Source organism: Diuraphis noxia, unplaced genomic scaffold (assembly GCF_037042655.1).
Source record: "Diuraphis noxia isolate RWA-SAM2 unplaced genomic scaffold, SU_Dnox_SAM2 contig0004, whole genome shotgun sequence".
Classification (NCBI taxonomy): Eukaryota; Metazoa; Arthropoda; class Insecta; order Hemiptera; family Aphididae; genus Diuraphis; species Diuraphis noxia.
The window spans coordinates 6693695-6711574 of NW_028301714.1; the positions used below are offsets into that span (position 1 = coordinate 6693695).

The following is a 17880-nucleotide window of genomic DNA, read 5'->3' on the forward strand; positions in this document are numbered from 1 at the left end:
TATAATAATAAAGTATTATGCTATATGTCATCATATATTAATATGTATGAATAAGAATGAATAACAAATCATAAAATGTTTAATAATTCACATCGCCAGCTAAAATTTTAAGTAGTAAACTAATAACTGATACGACCGCAGAGCAATCGTTTGAACGAGTGGTTCTTTTCTTCGTTTTATTTTTTTTCTTTAGATATGATGCATTACCTGCTGCCGGGTTGTACATTGTGTATTCGTATATTTAAATACAAAATAAAATAGGCATTATTTTTTCATCTGTGTAATTTTTATACATATACACCAACGCCATCTAAAAAAGTAAAATGATATATTGTAAATTAATTATAAGTCAAACGGTGCCTCAGTGGTATATGTATCGTAGGCAATAGGCATATGGTCAAATACTCAAATCAGAAAAAAATCAGATTTTACCTAATTCTCAGGCAAATAGTCAATGAATTTAATTTTTATGCGATTTCACCATCTATCACCTAGACATTTAGTTAAATTCTTATTTCAAGTCAGACAAATAATAAAAAAGAAAATTTTTTTTATTATTTTAAAAATTTAACTAGGTATATTTTCTACTAATTATTTATTACTATTTTATATAGAAATATTATACCTATTATTTATGATTATGAAAAATACGTAAGTATATGAAATATTTCTGATTTCGTGTCCATCGGTGCGAGTATAAAAATGAATAAAAAAAATGATGTTATATAATTACAAATTTTTGTTAATTTTTAGTCAATACTTGTTGTTACATGTTATTGTTTAGTGGCATTTGCTAGAATATTAAACACTTGTTGAACAAAATGTTTAATTTCTATTATTTGTCTGACTTGAAATAGGCATTTAGTTATAAATGCCTGATTTGACTATTAATATGCCTATACGGCTACGATATATTATGCAAATTGATTCGTATGTCCATACCATGTGCAGCCTAAATATAGGCTATATATAGCCTATAGGTACACAGCTGGATGCCTGCAGCCTGCAAAAGTATTATATTATATAATAGGTATATATAGTTACACCGTCGCAGATCTATAGTGATGAGCACTGTTATGGGCAAGGTTGTGAAAGGGGCATTTATGTCTTGTCTTCGGCCGCCGTGATCTTTTTCATTATCCTCGCTTTAGAGTGATGGGACTGATGGGAGTCACTGGTATAGAATGCCATTACTGGAGCAGACTTAAATACAATATACATATTATACTTGTTGCCATTAAAACAGTTACCTACCTATACTACCTATAATATATTAATTATTATTATTATATCTACCCCGAGGGCTACAGCGCGCTGCTATAATTTCGAAAATCGTCGAGAACTTTATTTATCACGGGAAGAAGGAAAATAAAATAGCGTTTTAGTAAAATAAATAGCGTTTTTTGCCACCGTCAGTCACCGGGCGCGTTTCTCGTCGGGGGGCGTCGCGGTCGGAGCTCGGTCACCGTCGCCGCCGAATTTTCCGACGGGGTCCGTAATAGTAATAATAATAATAATAATACACTGTACGTCGCATACGCCGAACGCCACGCACCCACATCGCCGACGGTCGCGCCTATTGATCCACCGCACACACGACTTGCCCCCCCCCCCCCGCCGACGCGTCGTCTACCTGTGGAACACGGAGTGGACACACATATATGCGGGTCATATCGTCGAAAAAGGTAATTTAAATAACGGCGATACGGACGACAAGCAATAACATGTTAATGTCAATAATAATAATTAAAATTAAAATACAACGATAATTCGTAGGTTCCTTAATACGCGCTTCACGGGACGAGCGGTGTCTATCCGTTGTGCGCGATGATCCGCGATAGCATTAATAATGTTTTTGAAATGTGATGGTTATAATAGTAATTATTATCAACGATCTACGGACGCGATTTTCTCGAAAATATGTATCAAAACAACGACGTCGTACGCGGTTTTTTGATACGATAAAAATATTATAATTTAGTGCCGCAACAGACGCGTCGCGGGGCACGGCCGTAACGGGGTCGTTTCCAAGTTCTACGGTACCTAAGATAACAATAATATATAAACAATATAGGTAATGATTATAATATATCATATTATTGTAATACGTTAATCGACGTTAAGTTGTCACGACGATATGTTTTCCATTCGACTTAGAGATTATTGTATTCGTACCATAATAATTTATCGTGACACACGTGTAACGTGACGCGATTATTGCAGTTCGTGGTTGCAAAGGTGTTCAAATAATATTATCATAATATTTTATGACGTTGTGCAGAATAGGTAGGTACCTACTGCAGCGCGTCGTGAGTGCATTTCCCCGGTCGGTGTGGGCAGGAACATCATCAGTTGCTGCACATATTATCCAGCTGCGGGCGCCCGCGATCTGTTTTTCAACGGTAACAGTATGTTTGTATAGTACGAATATTATAGGAACATCGATATTGCAATATTACGAACTCGGGGAGGTTTATCAATATTATAATTATTGATTTTGCACGACCGACGAAATGTTTTCTAATCGCGTGCATACGTAGGTATAGTAACGAACGGAAGTAACCGTCGCGGGCAGGACGATCGAGAAAATTCCGGAGAAAAACACTCAAATCCAAAATCACCACCGCGGCGCGCCTTACTCGCGAGTCCTCGTCGCTTCGTCGATATACACACATACACACACACATATATATACATTTATATTCCCACACATTTATATATTAAATATACATTGTAACATCATCCTCGTCATACACTGCAGTACGCCCGCTCGCAGCGTACGCGTGCACTAACCTATAATATACGTAACATCTGTCAGTTTTCATCTTCGTTTCCATCCGTTTTCCAGGCATACGAGAAGCTCCATCATTATGGCGACGAACGTTATCATACTGTGCATTGCTTTGGCGCCCGCTTATGTAATCGCGTTTGGCAAGTACTCGGCAAATATAAAAGTGAGTATAATACGACTGTGTGCATATTACTGATATTATATTATGTTTATGATAATGTCTTGTTGTATAATAATTAATAATATGCGTTAGGTACGTTTTTTATGTAATGTTTATAAATTGATTCAAGCACGTGATTTAGAGGTATTCCACATCATCGCGTGTACTCGAGTAACATCGGTAGAGTGATGAGATGTAGAGGGATTTGTAGGATTTTGGTTGTAGTGTTTATGTTTTTTTTTTTTTTTTTAGATTTTGACCCTTCGTGAAACGTTTGTTCGCATATGGACGTTATGTCCATCGTGTGTGCAATAGCACAGGATACCGACTCCGTAGTTATTAAAATAATAAGCATTGAGCAGTTGATAAACGCGCAGTATTTTCAGTAGGGCCGGTTTTATAAACACAAAGAAACTATGTTTTGGGTCTAAAAATTACAAACTTATCCTGTTGTTTGACCAAAATGATTAATGAAATAACTAATGGGTGACATCCAATAATAGATACACTTTGACAGGTGTTAACTGTTAAGTATTAAGTGAAATCCACAGTAGAAATATAAATAGAAGTCGAATACTACTTAGATTTATACACAACGAATGACTTCATGACATCATGATATCTGGATATCATCACAGGCATACTCAACCTGTATACAATTTTGTACTTCTTAAAATCAATATTTTCATTTAAGAAGATAATTTTTTTTGTTTTAAATATATATCGAGTTCTAAAATTAAGCTTTCACATATTTTAGACCAAGGGGCCCCTAGAATCCGAGTGGTTATTTTTTACTCTGGTTTTTAGCAATTATATTATATAAATTATAAATATAAATCTCTTTTGTTATTGTGACTATATAATATATGGAGCCTAAAATTGATACTAAAAAATGAATACTCGTAGGTCGTATGCACCTAAAATTTTTTGCAATCCTTGTCATAGTTACACTTATTTTTAAATATTAAAATAGGTACATAATACTCTATATAGTAGATACCTAATAGCAGTGAACAGCCTGTTTAATAAATATGTGTATGGGTACGCCTATAATATACTAACATATTGTGTAGTATAAAGAACATTTGTGCGTGTTTAATAACTATAATATGATAAAAAAGCAATCGGATTATGATTTTTCACGTATCCGGTATCCACCCATCAAACGCAGTCTCGATGATTAGTTGCACCTACCTAACTGCGATCACTAGTCGTTTTACGTGTTTTTTTCAACTAATAAATATCGTTATACGCACATTACTGCCTAGATAATTCATAATTAGTAGTACCTATTGTATAGGTAGGTAACTGCATGGCATTGAGGTGGTATAAACTATAAATTTTTGTTTATGTAATTGTCCGCCGGCCGGTACTCCGGTATAGTTATTGACTAATGACGTATTGACACGTGGACGTTGACCCTACTAGTGCGGCATCATCCTCCGAACAACAGATTATTATATTAAAGCACTAGACTCAATGCCATATAGACAATATATAATATATATATATATATATATAAAGGGTTATTTATTATATATAATAAATATGTAAAGGTTTATATGAAAGTAATATTGTACTATTATAATTATGAATTATGATTATTTGTTAAAAGTTCACGAGGAAATTCTATCCAAGTATCATTTCGCCATTGGCTACAAAAAAAAAAATTTCACGAAACACCTTTTACAAATTCAACGGTACCTGCGCCTATGCGTTGAAGATGTTAGAATATAATATATTATATACCCATTGCCTATTTGCCTATTACAGTGCCATACATTTATTATATACACATCATAATTATTCATAATATTATGGCATATTACATTGTGAAATAAACTTTTAAGATTATAAAATATTATTATTAGACATCAGTTATGTTATGTTTATAAGCTCATTGCATCACGGCTTAAATTTAAAAATTAAAAATGTGTACATTTTGTTGTTGTAGTTTTAACTATCATTGTTTATTACAACGCAATTCGTATACATTCCAATATTTCATAGTAGGTATAACTACTTAATCTGAAAGTCAAAAAATTGTTATTCATATTTATACATAATTTTAAAAAAAAATGGTAGGTACCTAAATATTATAGAGTTATATATAAACATCAAAAAAATATGACGCCGATCATATATTAAGTATGGTATGGGTTTTTAATGTCTAAAGATTAAGGTATTTTAGAATATTATTTGTACTGCAATAATAATTATACCTAATAAATATTATAGATGTATTTCTTCGATCATAAAAATTAAATTAAATGTGTGTAGGTACTAGGCATACATCTACAACGTACGTCCATTTCGTCGAAGACGGCTAAACTGTAGTTTAAGTATACAACATTTCCCAAAGCACGTAGTGCTGTTATATTTTATTTATTAATTTATTGAAAAACAGATAACATTTAAATGTAAAAAGTATACCTATAAATATAATTTATGTTTTCCAAAATGTATTAGGTATGAGGTATGTTATAGCCTTATATAGGTATCTTATAAAATAGTGTTTTATTTACGGTTTAATTTTGTAAAAAAACAGACATTAAAAAAATTCCATTATTTACTTGTCAACCTTTTGTCAAAATAAAGTCTGTTTTTCCGACAATAAAATATATCGAGGACATTTTGTGGTGTAAGAGCAGTCATACCATATATCATTATGACTTTATATATGAATAATTACATTTTTTTAATGGATTTTTCCCAACTGTAATTTTTATATAATATAACTTGAGAGTTGGACACACAACCTAAACATCGTGATAATTTTCATTAATTATGACAGTTTATAGTGTTTATACCATTATAATACATTATATCTATACTAAATACTTTTTTTATCATGCTATAATTTCGACATGACTGATTAATTTATGCATTTTGTTTATTTAAAATGATTTATTTCGGGTCCAAACGCTTGAAAACAGTTTGATTGCTGGTGCCTGGTACCTACATATTTATGGTGGTAAGTTTTTAAATACCAATGGTAAACACTAAACACTAAACAATTAGTTAATCTAAAACAACTAGCCAAGAACCATTGAACCCATGTGGCCATGCCCAAAATAGATATAATATAATTTATCAATTTACATACAAATTCCATAACCTTAATTACTCAAATAGGCAAATTTCAAATATAGGTGTCGCATTAACGCATAATGATGAAACCTAAACTAATGTCACACAATTCACGCATGACAGGATTATAAAGTTACTTTATTTACAGGTTTTAATTACTAAGTAACATCGCTGACATGTATTTTTTCCTATTTTTGAAAATAATCCCAATAGATTTACCAAATTGTACTGTATCGATTGGTTATCAGCGCAAACAACAAAGAAAATCTTTAAATTTCTTAGCAGTAGGTACTAGGTACTTAGTATCAAACTTACATTTTAATATTTCATCATACAAACATAAACATTGATGTGTATCCTTGGGTCCCGGGCGCTAAAATTTTGAGAACATTTTGATATTACAATACGATGCCTATAGGTCATTTGGATGATAAAAAAAGTAATGGCAATACTAATAAACTATCATGTTTTTTTTACAAATATACCCATTGTTAAAAAAATTTAAGCTGGAAGAGGGCTTTTTTTTTCAACTGGGGTGCATAATTCATAAATACGTCTCTGAATATTATTATCTTTATACCTAGCTAATCATGAAAACATGTTTATGTGTCTAGCATTTGTTGAGATGATGATGGCAGTAGAGTATAATTTTTACATAGGTACATTATGTAAAATCATATACACGTAATTTGAAGAGGGTTTAGCCCTCTTATATTTAAATCCCACTTTATAATAATATGTATACAACTATAGTTAAAGAATAATTCATATCATCCATTGATTACCTAACCTATATAAAAGGTATATAAAGTAAACGTTGTTTGATGAAATTATTGACACTATTACCTAGTTTATAAAGTTTAAACAACAATTTATTATTGATGTGTTTTCCATAGTAGACGTTGAAAGCTATATATTAACTACAGTGAAAACTCTTTATAAAGAAACACGTTATAACGAATAACTCTATATTATACGTAAATAACATTAAGTTAACTTATAATGGTTGGTTTGATTTAAAACCTATTAATTACTCTCTATTACAAAAACTCTCAATAACGAAATAAATCACATATGGTCCCTTCAGATTCGTTATAAAGAGTTTTCACTGTATTTAACAATCACTTAATATTTATCGAATCAATTACCCACTAATGTCTAATAATCCCTTATTATAAAGTTAAAAATATCCAAGTGGCATTAGGTATTATATATATGATTGGTCTTTAAATTTGATTGAATCATTAAATTAATAATCTCTTCATGCAACCAGGAATAATAATGTTTTAAATGTAGAAGGAAGTTTCTCAGATAAAAATGATGAATATCTATACTATGCCATATTATAATATTATACAAAGTGATATACCTATATCACCAAACCACAGTCACTCACGTGTCTGTTCCATATTTAAGTTTGTTATTAAACCGTTTTTTTTCGCGACGATCCCGCAGGACTCTGAGTACGTCCGGAGCAAACTGCTGCAGAACGTTATCGACCAACTGGAAAAGGACATCGTCAAGTCGGAGATGGACGGTGGCAAGTACGACGCGGCGGCGAGATATGGTCCGCGGATGAAGACCACCGAACATGAACCTACCGGGGCCGACTACGATGACGCTGCCTCGGATGGCCCTAACGCTGTACCGTCGATCCGGGACAACGAGTACGTGCAGCACGGCACTCTGTGGGGAGCGCAGTACGTGAGCGGTACGTGCAATGTTCGTTTTCTGTACGGTAGGTTAGGTTATAGGTTTGGTTTGGTCAGATTAGGAATTGGTTCCCAACAAATTTCGTAGAAATCGATTTTAGGTACATTTTCACAATGTCTGAGAAAGTTCATAAACATAATATCATATCTAATAGATCGCTGAAAATGGAACATTTTGCGATGAAAGTATTCAACAATTGAATTACGGCCAAATTTTAGGTTGCATTCGTCAAAAGTTGTAAATTCATACCACGTTGTTTAAAATTTTTTTTTAATATTCGTTATTGTAAACAACCGATTTATGATGACATCATTTTATTATTGATATAATTATTCTCTTATTATTAGCATTACCTAATAAATACGTATAGATACGTATATATATATATATATATATATATATATATAGTATATTATATATGTACCCTGACAATAACAACACACTAAACATATCCGAGTATTTTGACAGTCCTAGGTCAGTGTAAAACGGAAAGTAAATAGTTGGTTAAGTTAGGTTAGGTTTATTAGAAATATATTATTATAGTAATTATTTGAAATGTTAATTTAACATAGTTGTATTATGATTATTAAAGTTCATCGGAACTAATACGTATTTTACCTGTATACACAACCAGGAACCGGAAGCCAATTCGGTATTATTTGAGGGCCAACTATTTAATATAGATTTTATGAAAATGATTAAAACCGTTTGTATAATGACGAGGAAAGCTTAGTTTGAACCGCGTTAGTTTAAACCAAGTGCTTTATCTAATCCACCGACCACTACATGCGTATAATTAGTTCACAAAGCAAGGTAAACCACCGTAAATTTTACCGTAAACTGAGGTAGGTAAACGAAAACCAACATAATACACTTATTAAACAATTTAGCGCTATATTTTATATTTTTTCATTTTTTTACGGGTAATGTCGGGTTGATTTCGTTTAATAACCTAAGTCAAATATTAATTGCATGCAACTTTATAATTACAAATATTACATTCATGTATATACAATTAATACATTTTTTATAAAAATTAATCATATTTTGTAAAAAAAAATGCATCCAAATCATCCTATATTTAATTGCCGAATATTTTATAGTTGTAAATTATTTAATTATGATTATTTTAATTTAAAATAAGTTTGTTTAAGTAGGTACCTAATCTACAAGCTACAACATGAGGAAATAAAAACAACGAATTAGGAAATTAGTTTATTAAGTTAAAGTTATAAGTATGTTTAAACTGTATTTCAACCAAACGATTATTTTTTAGTTACTGTAAAATATAGTTAAGTTATTATAACGGTTAGGTACTATCTAAGCTACTTCAGCTAGATATTTAAGTTTATCAGAAAATTAACTAATTAGCTAGTTAAAAAGTTTTAAAAAAATTAACTTTTTAATTTAGTTGTGCCTTATGCTCACTTCGTCTATAGCAATATAATATAATATATTTTCGATTTTCTTGGCTGTGTATGTTGCAGGCGGTGCCGGCGAAGGGGTACAGACTCTGAACCCAGACAGTCCGACGAGAAATAAAAATGAGGTGAAAACCGATGCAGCGCTGCCGGCCTACTGCAACCCGCCCAACCCATGTCCGGTGGGATACACGGGTAAATGAACCTTTCTATAGTTTATTATTATTAGGTAGTTGTAATTAAACTAATAGTTAAAAAATAAGAAAAACGTTATTTAGTATGAAACAATCAATACAGATATTATAATCTTATTATTTATTAATATAGTTATTGTCATGTTTTATTCCATTTGGCCAAATAAAGTGAAGTGCTCTATCAAAAGTTTAGAAATAGTGCTAGTTGCTGGTTGACTTTTTCTTGAAAATTAGTATGCATAAAGAATCGTTTTTCTGTATAATTTAATTCCAATGCCTCTATGACAACATTTGCAACATAATGCCCTTTTGCGTCTGTAGAATCGTCAATAGACACCCAAATGTTTTTGATATCCAGCAAATGTTCTAATATTATGTTGAACAGTTACTTCATAGCATTCATGAACGTAACCTTTTTTTAGCGTTGATTCATCGGAAAAACTTTTATTTGTGTATTTTTCCAAAAAAAGTTTAAATACATCATTTTGTAATTTTTGTAGAGGAATATTCGCAGATATTAAAGCATGGCATAAATCATAATTAAAAGATGACTTCTTAAATGCGTCAGTAATCAAAGTTTGAATTTTGCTCTTCATTTATTTTATTTTTTTCAGTCCATTAATATATTTAATGCGAGACAAGTGTTATTCAACAGTACATTTTCTGTTTGCAACAATTTTAACTTCCCAAATTTTACTATAAACAACACAAAAAATATCTTTTCCATATTCATCAATAGATGGTAGTAAACGTGATCTAGTTATTTGATGATTTAATTTTAAGTATTTTTAATTTACGTTTAAAATTAATAAAAATTACACAACACAGAACCTTACACTTTAGACTTGTACCTACAGTAGACACTATCGAACTCAAATTAAATGAGAAACGGAAACTTGAAATTTTATCAAACACGAGTTTATGTCGATTGCGTCGATTGCGATAACCGATTTTAAACACACGGATGTCCCGGGCCTAATACAGTATCTGCTTATAGCTTATAATATATTATGTTAAATAGTCGTTGATCGCGACAACCAAAAAAAAAAGATAATGAACGTTGATAATCGACAAGCTAATGGAAACTTGAAATTCAAATATAAAATATAATATTAAATATAATAAATTAAATATAATAAAATTCAAATATATATAAAAAAAAAGTACAAAAATGAATAAAGTGCACCAAAATTGCTAAAAAGTCACCGTAAACCATAAAATTCCCTAAAAATACAAAAATGCATAATAAAAATTGTACCTAGGTACCATTAAATTCTATACTTCATGAATAAAATTTATGTATATACAAGCCTTGAATGTAAGAATTAGAAAAAACGATGCAAAATTGAAAATATGCATCAAGTTCCGGGCCCTAATTATTATGTGAAACCAATTTATAGTTAATTTTGAAAATCATTATTAGAAAAATGTTATTTGTACGTATAACTTATATCCTAGTTCATAAACTAAGAAACATTTAAAATAAAAACTATAAAATTACGAGTTAATTAGATACTACCTAATTTATAATATTGAATCCAATTATTTTAAGATTACCTTGAACACCATTTCGATTTATGTATTATAGTCTATATTATAATTGTATTACAAAAATATAAAAAATACCTACTTGCCTATATTGGCGTAAGTAATACATTAATAGTTCATACAGTTTAAGCTGTTATTAAAATTAAATAGATTTTTTGTGTAATCTAGTTGTGAAATACAAATTTTGTATACCTACTTAAAACACCATCGGTTATAAATTAATAAATTATAGTAATTATTATCAATGATCAATAATACTCACAACTAGGTATTAAATATGTAGGTATATTAGTTTTTTTCGTCATTTTCAAATGTTTGATTAATTTATTTTTGGAATTATCTATACTAGGTTCATTTTAAACAATACAGTAAGCACATTTACACTCAAATTAAAATTTAAATGAACTCATCGTTAATTATTATGAATACAGTTCTAAAATGATATACATAGCTCTACAGGTTATAAGTTACATAGGTACATAAAAATATACCTATTGGCTATTATCAATTATCATTGAATAGGTACCTATCACTTATTTTAATATCTTTTCAAAGCATTTTTTTTTTTTTTTTTAATTCACTTTGTGATGTATTCAACATTTCTTAAAACTCGACTTTTAATTAATTTGAAAAAAAAATACTTAACTTATAGCTCGACTGGGTTAAAATATATTATTCACTTGCCCAGCCTTGCTGTAGGTAGGTATCAATAACATACACATATACTTTAAAGGTTTCCTGAAAACATCCTGGAATACAGTGCAATGCATAAAAGTTCACAAAAATCTGTCAATTGCATTGCTATTCTAAGATGATACATTTTTTAAATTGAACTATAGGTTTACAACATTTCATGACCATCCACTAGAACCAGTTAGACTAGCAAAGTAGCAAGGGCACAATACAAAACAATTACAGTAGTGCAATGCTTCATACACTATAACCATAACATATTAAGCTAAAATCAACACAGATCCTTTTTTAAAATGGCCACCACTTTCTCGGTAGGACATAAAGGAGTCTATCAAAGGATATTGATACACAAATTAATGGTCGTATCATTGTATCTTTGCACATTTTAATTAATCACCCCATAAAATCAAAAATATTAAATATCAACAAGTTAAAATAAAGAACTTGAAAAAAAAAGTATCAAAGAACCGGTACTCTTACACTTTCAGATGAAGATGGTTGTATAATGGATTTTGAAAATACAGCAGCATTCAGTCGAGACTACCAGGAATCCCAAGAATGTATGTGTGATTCTGAACACATGTTTGACTGTGCAAGGTCAAACACTGGCACCAAACACAATGTTGATGTGGACGAACTCGTAAGAACATTTCAGGTGCATATTTTGAATTTTATTCAATACCTTATCCTTATGTTTATGTTCTCAATATGTTACGATTGTATTCAATCCTTACAGGTAGATGACGAACATAAGAGTTTGGTAGCCAAAAAATTCCATGTTAAAAAGGTTAGTATTTGTTTTTTGTTTCCTAGTTAATTTTCAAGATATGCCAAAAATGCTATTCGTGCATAGACATAACAAATATTATTTACACAATACAGGATGTATAACAGTAATGTAAAATAACTTGTGTTTTAATCAATATTTATAAATTTTTTTTTATAAATCAGTTAGTGATACTTGCGCTACACATAACATAACATTTTTAGTTTTTATTCTTTAATCCTTAAGCCTGGTACATGTTTATTTTTTTTAAATAATCAATTTGTAAATCTGGTGTTTAGAAAAATAATTACTTACATATTTAAAATCTCATTATTTTTGTTAATTATAGTTGATCCAATTATAAAAACATTTTAAATTAAAAAAAGTATTAGCTTTTTTAAAATATATAGTATGATAATTTTTAAGAAGGCACTTATGGTTAAAATTTTAATTTTTGAAGTTATTGATTATAATCAAAAGCTTTCTAAAAACCAGATTTATGATATAAATTATTTAAAAATTTTCATTTTCAATGTTATAAAATAAAAATAGAAAATTTTATATTATTTACATGTAACTCAAAATTCATTAAGTTGTATATTATACAACAATTTTAAATTTTTATTAAAATAAAAGTTATTTAATTTGTTAGGTCTTCCTGTCATACCCTATAATATAACTTTTGTTTTTACAGGCATTTAATCCATATTTACAAGGAGAATTTCTGCCCATAGCAGCAAAAAAGGGAATTAACATCGGATTGTAACATATCTTAATCCAAAATGACCAATTATTTATTCATTCTATATTAGACTATTCAAACAATGTTATAAAGCAAAAAGAAAAAAAAACATATATATTTATTTCAACCAGTTTATAAGTAAAAAAAAAAAAAAATGTTACCTGATAGATAATATTTAATTATAATGTCATTCAAAATTACATGTTAAAAATATGACCAAGAGATACAAATTATACAATTAATTAATAAATTATAGACTAAACTAATAATTTTTAAAGACTAGAAAAATATTTTTTTAATTCGTTTAAAATATCTCTAGAATTGTAATGATTAGGATAAATTGATAGTGACTTCTTTACCATAGCATAACTTGTTTGGTGATCACCCTCCTAGAAAAAGAAAATATTATCAATTAACTATTTAGTATTATAATTGTTATAAATTATTTAATATTTACAATATATATCTTATTTAATTTAAATATTTCTTTGATATAATACAAAAGATATATTATATTCATATGATTTAATGTTTTGTTTTGTATAAACGAGCTTTTATTAAAGAAAAGTTCAACAATCCAATCTGTTTTATAAAAAATGTTTCATTTTTATTCTAAGATTAGTTCATCTTTTTAATATTGATTAAAAATAATAAATTTAGTTAAAGTATAATATTATACAAATAAGTTGTGAGTATTGTATTATGAAATTTAAAACTGTTTTTAATTGCTCTACTTCTTTGTATTCAAATTTAATTTAAAACAAAAAAATGTAAACTGTTCAAATTTTTATTCAAAGACTTATTCGAGATTTTAAAATTTAACTTAACACAAATTATTTAAGTAGTTTAAAAACCAAGTATTTACTTCTTGAGCTAGTAAAGCTCTGTTATAATGTGGTTCATAAAGGTGATCTTCAGCTGCTATTGCAGAGTTCAACAAAGATTCTGCCCGGGACACATGGTTTTTACGCCACAGTAATACAGCCAAGTTATTTAGAGCTGCACCATGAGAACTATTCAAAGACAATGTTAAATGCAAACTGTGCTCAGCTATATCCAAATCTCCAAAACCCTGCAGAATGCACAATATTAAAAACCAATCTTATTAAGAAACAAATAATATCAAAATAGATACGTACAATTGCCACATGACTGATATTGTACCAAACATCAGCTGCGTTATCATCCAATGCCAATCTTAATGCGTTTTCAAAACATGCTGTAACTACATCAAACTGCTGGGCATAGAATGAACACAGTCCTAGATTATTAAAAAGCTCAGCATTGTATAAGCCCATTTGTAGCAGTCTCCTGTATGAAAAAACAATATTATTTTAATTTTAATTCAAACACAAAAGGAAATATTGAACAAAATTCTTAAAATTAAATACTTACCTATAATATCTTAAGGCTACTTCGGGCTGATCAGAATAAAAATGATGCAATCCAATACATGCAATTGACTCCATATCTGTTGCATCTAATTCAAGTATGTCTCTATAGTATTTAACTGACATTGGTATATTATTTAGACCTTCAAATATTCTGAAAAAAAGACATGAAATACAATTTTTATAATTAGCATAAACGTGCAAATTTATAACTAATTTGTGTAATTGAATATAAAGCAGAAATATAAAGACACACATTTAATCGATTTCCACAATAACCGGGCCTCTCTGTGCAAAATTTAAATTTTAAGTCATCTGAATTGCATTCATGTTTGAAACTGTGTATTAATGTGAAAAAAAAATCTATACTACATTATAAAAATAAAGTGCTATAATTTTTTACATGGAAATTGATGAAATCACATGTGCTAGGGGGGAAGGGGGAGACAAAAAATTAAACTACATTTAGTTATACCTAGCCATTTCAATGAGTAATGTAACTTCATGTGGAAACCAAGACATGGCTTCTTGGCATATGTCTAATGAACTTAAAGGCTGGTCAAGGCGAATGAATAATCGTGAAAGACGTAAAAACACTTCAATATTAGGTCCATGTTGTAAAGCAGATCTAAACTGAGCTTCCCCGTCTCGAAGTAATCCTAACATTACGTAACATTTTCCTAACTGCACTTTCCACCAAGGGTCCTCAAATCTGCAACATTTAGTTGCTTCCACTGCAAAGTCTAATGCCTGAATTAAGTATTAAAAATAATTTCAAATATATTTTGATATTTATAACTAATATTTAACTTATATTTAAATTAATACACACTCACATTTCTAATGTCGTTTTGTTGATAATATATGTAGTTGAACAACAACTTTGAAAGTTGTTTATCAGATGCATATTTAGGAAAATTTAAACGGGATATATTAATAAAAGGACCATCAATTTGGGAGACCATTGATGCAGTACCAAGGCGTATATTTCTAGCTGATTGAGATGTTAAAGGTCTTGAGGAACCGGTAGTGCGTGGTGTTTTTAAAGCCATTTGTAAATTATTGCCTCCAGCAGATGAAGTTGATGGACGAATTATACCACTTAAGGGCCTACCGCCAACTGTTCGAGGCCTAAAAATAAATAACAGATAATTTTTCAGTTCTAATTTATTTTGTATTTTTATCATAAAATAATATGAATTAACTTGGTATTTTAAAATAAAATTGATGCACTGTTTTACCTTTGATTACTAGTGTCTTGAGCTGTTCTTAATGATGTACCTACTCTAGCATTTTCAGCTATAGCATCAGAGTTAAAATAAGAATCAGCAATGCCTTCTTCTTCTGCTTCAATATCATCAATAGACAGTTGTTCGGTTAATGCACGCATTTTTAGAGCCCATGCAGCCTTAAATAATTACACACATTAGATTCAATTATTATCATATTAATCAGAAATTCAGTACTTAAATTACTAATTTTTATTATCAGTAGTAAGTTAATAAAAGTAATTACCATTTACCTGATCATAAGGATTTTTCGATAAGATTATTGTACAGCTCTCAATGCATTTGTCGTAGTTGTGTTTTCTTAAATCCATGCATGCAGAGTAGAAAGTATCTAGTGAGGAAATCACTTTAGTGTCCTCCATCATCAGGAATAATTATCAATCGTTTTGAGTGCCCAGCCAGAAGGTTGTATCTTGAAAATTTTTAATTTTTAGTCCGTTTTATTGATGAAGTATCGAACAAAAAGCATAAATGGTACAACACAATCTTGATATTTATCTTAAGATCTAGATAAGTAATAATAATGAATAAAATAAATTGAATTATTTTTATATAATTTTTCTTTATAGACCTTTATATTTGTATGCTTAATAAGTTATAAATCAAGTAATAAGTCTTTGTTTTATATATTATGGTAGAAAAATTAAAATCTATAAATATAGTTTTAGCAGATTTAGGTAAGCAATAATATAAGTAAGCATCTACCTATGTTTAGTATATTATTTAGTATAAAATTGAAAGACTGGGCATTAGGAGTTAAAAAGGAAAGTTAAGTTAATTTTTTTTCTAAAACTACAGATTTAAAATATATTTAAAGATATATAAAATTTTTTTTAATTGTTTAAAATAATAATACTAATTGGAAGTATCAATATAATAATTTATTATATTCATAGTTATCAACAGTTACAATGACTTAGTATCAAATGAATAGAATGCAAAACTACCTCTGGTATTAATTTTAATATGGATTCAACATTTTTAGGTGGATGCAATTATATTGATAATTATGAAAAAAAAAATGTTCCTTTAGGCAACTTACCTACGAAGATCCAAATAATTTTTAATACTGTAATATTGGTTACAGCGACAGTTTTATTTATAAATACTTTTAAGAGGTTTTCACAAATAATGATGTCAACAATGATAATGCAATAAACTGCAACAACATTTGAAAACTTGCAGCTGAAGAGATCAAAGATCGATACGAAAGTTATATGATTAAGATCAGTTTGGTATTTTTTCTAAGATTTAATGATCAAAAAATTGGTAAATGATGATAACAAACTATTACAATTTTATAAAATAAAAATAAATAAAAAATACATTAATTTTAGAAATAACCCAACTTGAACTTGTAACTAACCATAGAAACATTTAAAACCATTTGCATTGTCTGGATAATTAAATAATTTTGTGGGCTATGGTCAAGTATATATTAGGTACCTATCATACATCATTAAACAAGAGAAAACAATATTAACCGCTTACACGTTGTGATAGTTAAGTAATCTTATTAGTTTTAGATTAAAGTATAAAATACGATTAAACACAAACATCCGATGGTTAATGTGATAAAATTGTATGTTCTCTCACTTTTCACGACCCAAGCTGTTTAAATTTTAAGTTAAAATGTACAATGTACATTCTGTAATCTAAGATAACTAAACTAATCTTTACTCTATATATATGATAATGATAATCGGACTTATTAGTTGTTTTACAGAATGTAATACAGATACCATATAAAAGTAAATAATATTAAGTTCGCAGTTTCATACCGACTAATAACGATTCACGTTAGGTTGCTTGAAAAATAAATGAAGGTGGATTCACATTGAATAGTTGAATTATACATCACGATTTAAGATATTTCAAATATGTAGTTGAATCGTGTAATACATTATATTATTATAATTTATAATTTTACATCATAGAGGCACGGAAATGACGGAATAAAACAGTACGATCACAGATGACCCATATCATGATTCTGTCAATTCTGTGGGTAAGATAAATTATTCTGTGATTATAGACTTTCGTATCACACGGAATGATAACGGAGATAACAGTATTTTAAAG

At 29.2% G+C, this 17880-nt stretch overlaps 2 protein-coding genes and 1 long non-coding RNA gene across 11 annotated transcripts; 1 reads left to right on the forward strand and 2 right to left on the reverse strand.

The window, feature by feature from the left end:
- Positions 1 to 54: 54 nt before the first annotated feature.
- Positions 55 to 2312, reverse strand: LOC149055592 (uncharacterized). The gene is made up of 3 exons (XR_016191580.1): positions 2176 to 2312; positions 943 to 1003; positions 55 to 310 (listed from the first exon to the last, which is right to left on the reverse strand). It is a non-coding gene; the product is annotated as an uncharacterized LOC149055592 (long non-coding RNA).
- On the forward strand, positions 1536 to 13639 carry 7B2 (Secretogranin_V domain-containing protein 7B2). Of its 4 annotated transcripts, none has more exons than XM_089226824.1 (7): positions 1536 to 1685; positions 2849 to 2954; positions 7497 to 7752; positions 9242 to 9370; positions 12099 to 12265; positions 12347 to 12397; positions 13071 to 13639. In XM_089226824.1, the coding sequence occupies exons 2-7, from the start codon at positions 2871 to 2873 to the stop codon at positions 13140 to 13142; spliced, it is 759 nt and encodes a 252-aa protein (XP_089082950.1). In that variant the 5' UTR covers positions 1536 to 1685; positions 2849 to 2870; the 3' UTR covers positions 13143 to 13639. The 4 variants fall into 4 exon arrangements, with proteins under 4 accessions (XP_089082950.1, XP_089082949.1, XP_089082947.1 ...); XM_089226823.1 differs by having other exon boundaries at positions 1552 to 1685; positions 12105 to 12265; XM_089226821.1 differs by lacking the exon at positions 1536 to 1685 and adding an exon at positions 1706 to 2074.
- Positions 13149 to 17747, reverse strand: BBS8 (tetratricopeptide repeat protein 8). Of its 6 annotated transcripts, none has more exons than XM_015516324.2 (9): positions 17580 to 17747; positions 16032 to 16210; positions 15751 to 15917; positions 15346 to 15640; positions 14985 to 15259; positions 14514 to 14663; positions 14258 to 14429; positions 13984 to 14190; positions 13149 to 13507 (listed from the first exon to the last, which is right to left on the reverse strand). In XM_015516324.2, the coding sequence occupies exons 2-9, from the start codon at positions 16161 to 16163 to the stop codon at positions 13391 to 13393; spliced, it is 1515 nt and encodes a 504-aa protein (XP_015371810.2). In that variant the 5' UTR covers positions 16164 to 16210; positions 17580 to 17747; the 3' UTR covers positions 13149 to 13390. The 6 variants fall into 6 exon arrangements, with proteins under 6 accessions (XP_015371810.2, XP_015371808.2, XP_089082945.1 ...); XM_015516322.2 differs by having other exon boundaries at positions 16032 to 16304; positions 17580 to 17746; XM_089226819.1 differs by lacking the exon at positions 17580 to 17747 and adding an exon at positions 17165 to 17561.
- Positions 17748 to 17880: the final 133 nt, after the last annotated feature.

Excerpts from the sequence above, each read along its gene's own strand:
- BBS8 (XM_015516324.2), bottom strand. The coding sequence starts at position 16,163 with ATGATGGAGGACACTAAAGTGATTTCCTCACTAGATACTTTCTACTCT. Across the intron at positions 14,430-14,513 it reads GTAGCCTTAAGATATTATAG|GAGACTGCTACAAATGGGCT; the intron begins GTAAGTATTTAA and ends TTTTTCATACAG. Across the intron at positions 14,191-14,257 it reads ATATCAGTCATGTGGCAATT|GGTTTTGGAGATTTGGATAT; the intron begins GTACGTATCTAT and ends TGCATTCTGCAG.
- 7B2 (XM_089226824.1), top strand. The coding sequence starts at position 2,871 with ATGGCGACGAACGTTATCATACTGTGCATTGCTTTGGCGCCCGCTTAT. Across the intron at positions 2,955-7,496 it reads AGTACTCGGCAAATATAAAA|GACTCTGAGTACGTCCGGAG; the intron begins GTGAGTATAATA and ends ACGATCCCGCAG. Across the intron at positions 12,266-12,346 it reads AACTCGTAAGAACATTTCAG|GTAGATGACGAACATAAGAG; the intron begins GTGCATATTTTG and ends CAATCCTTACAG.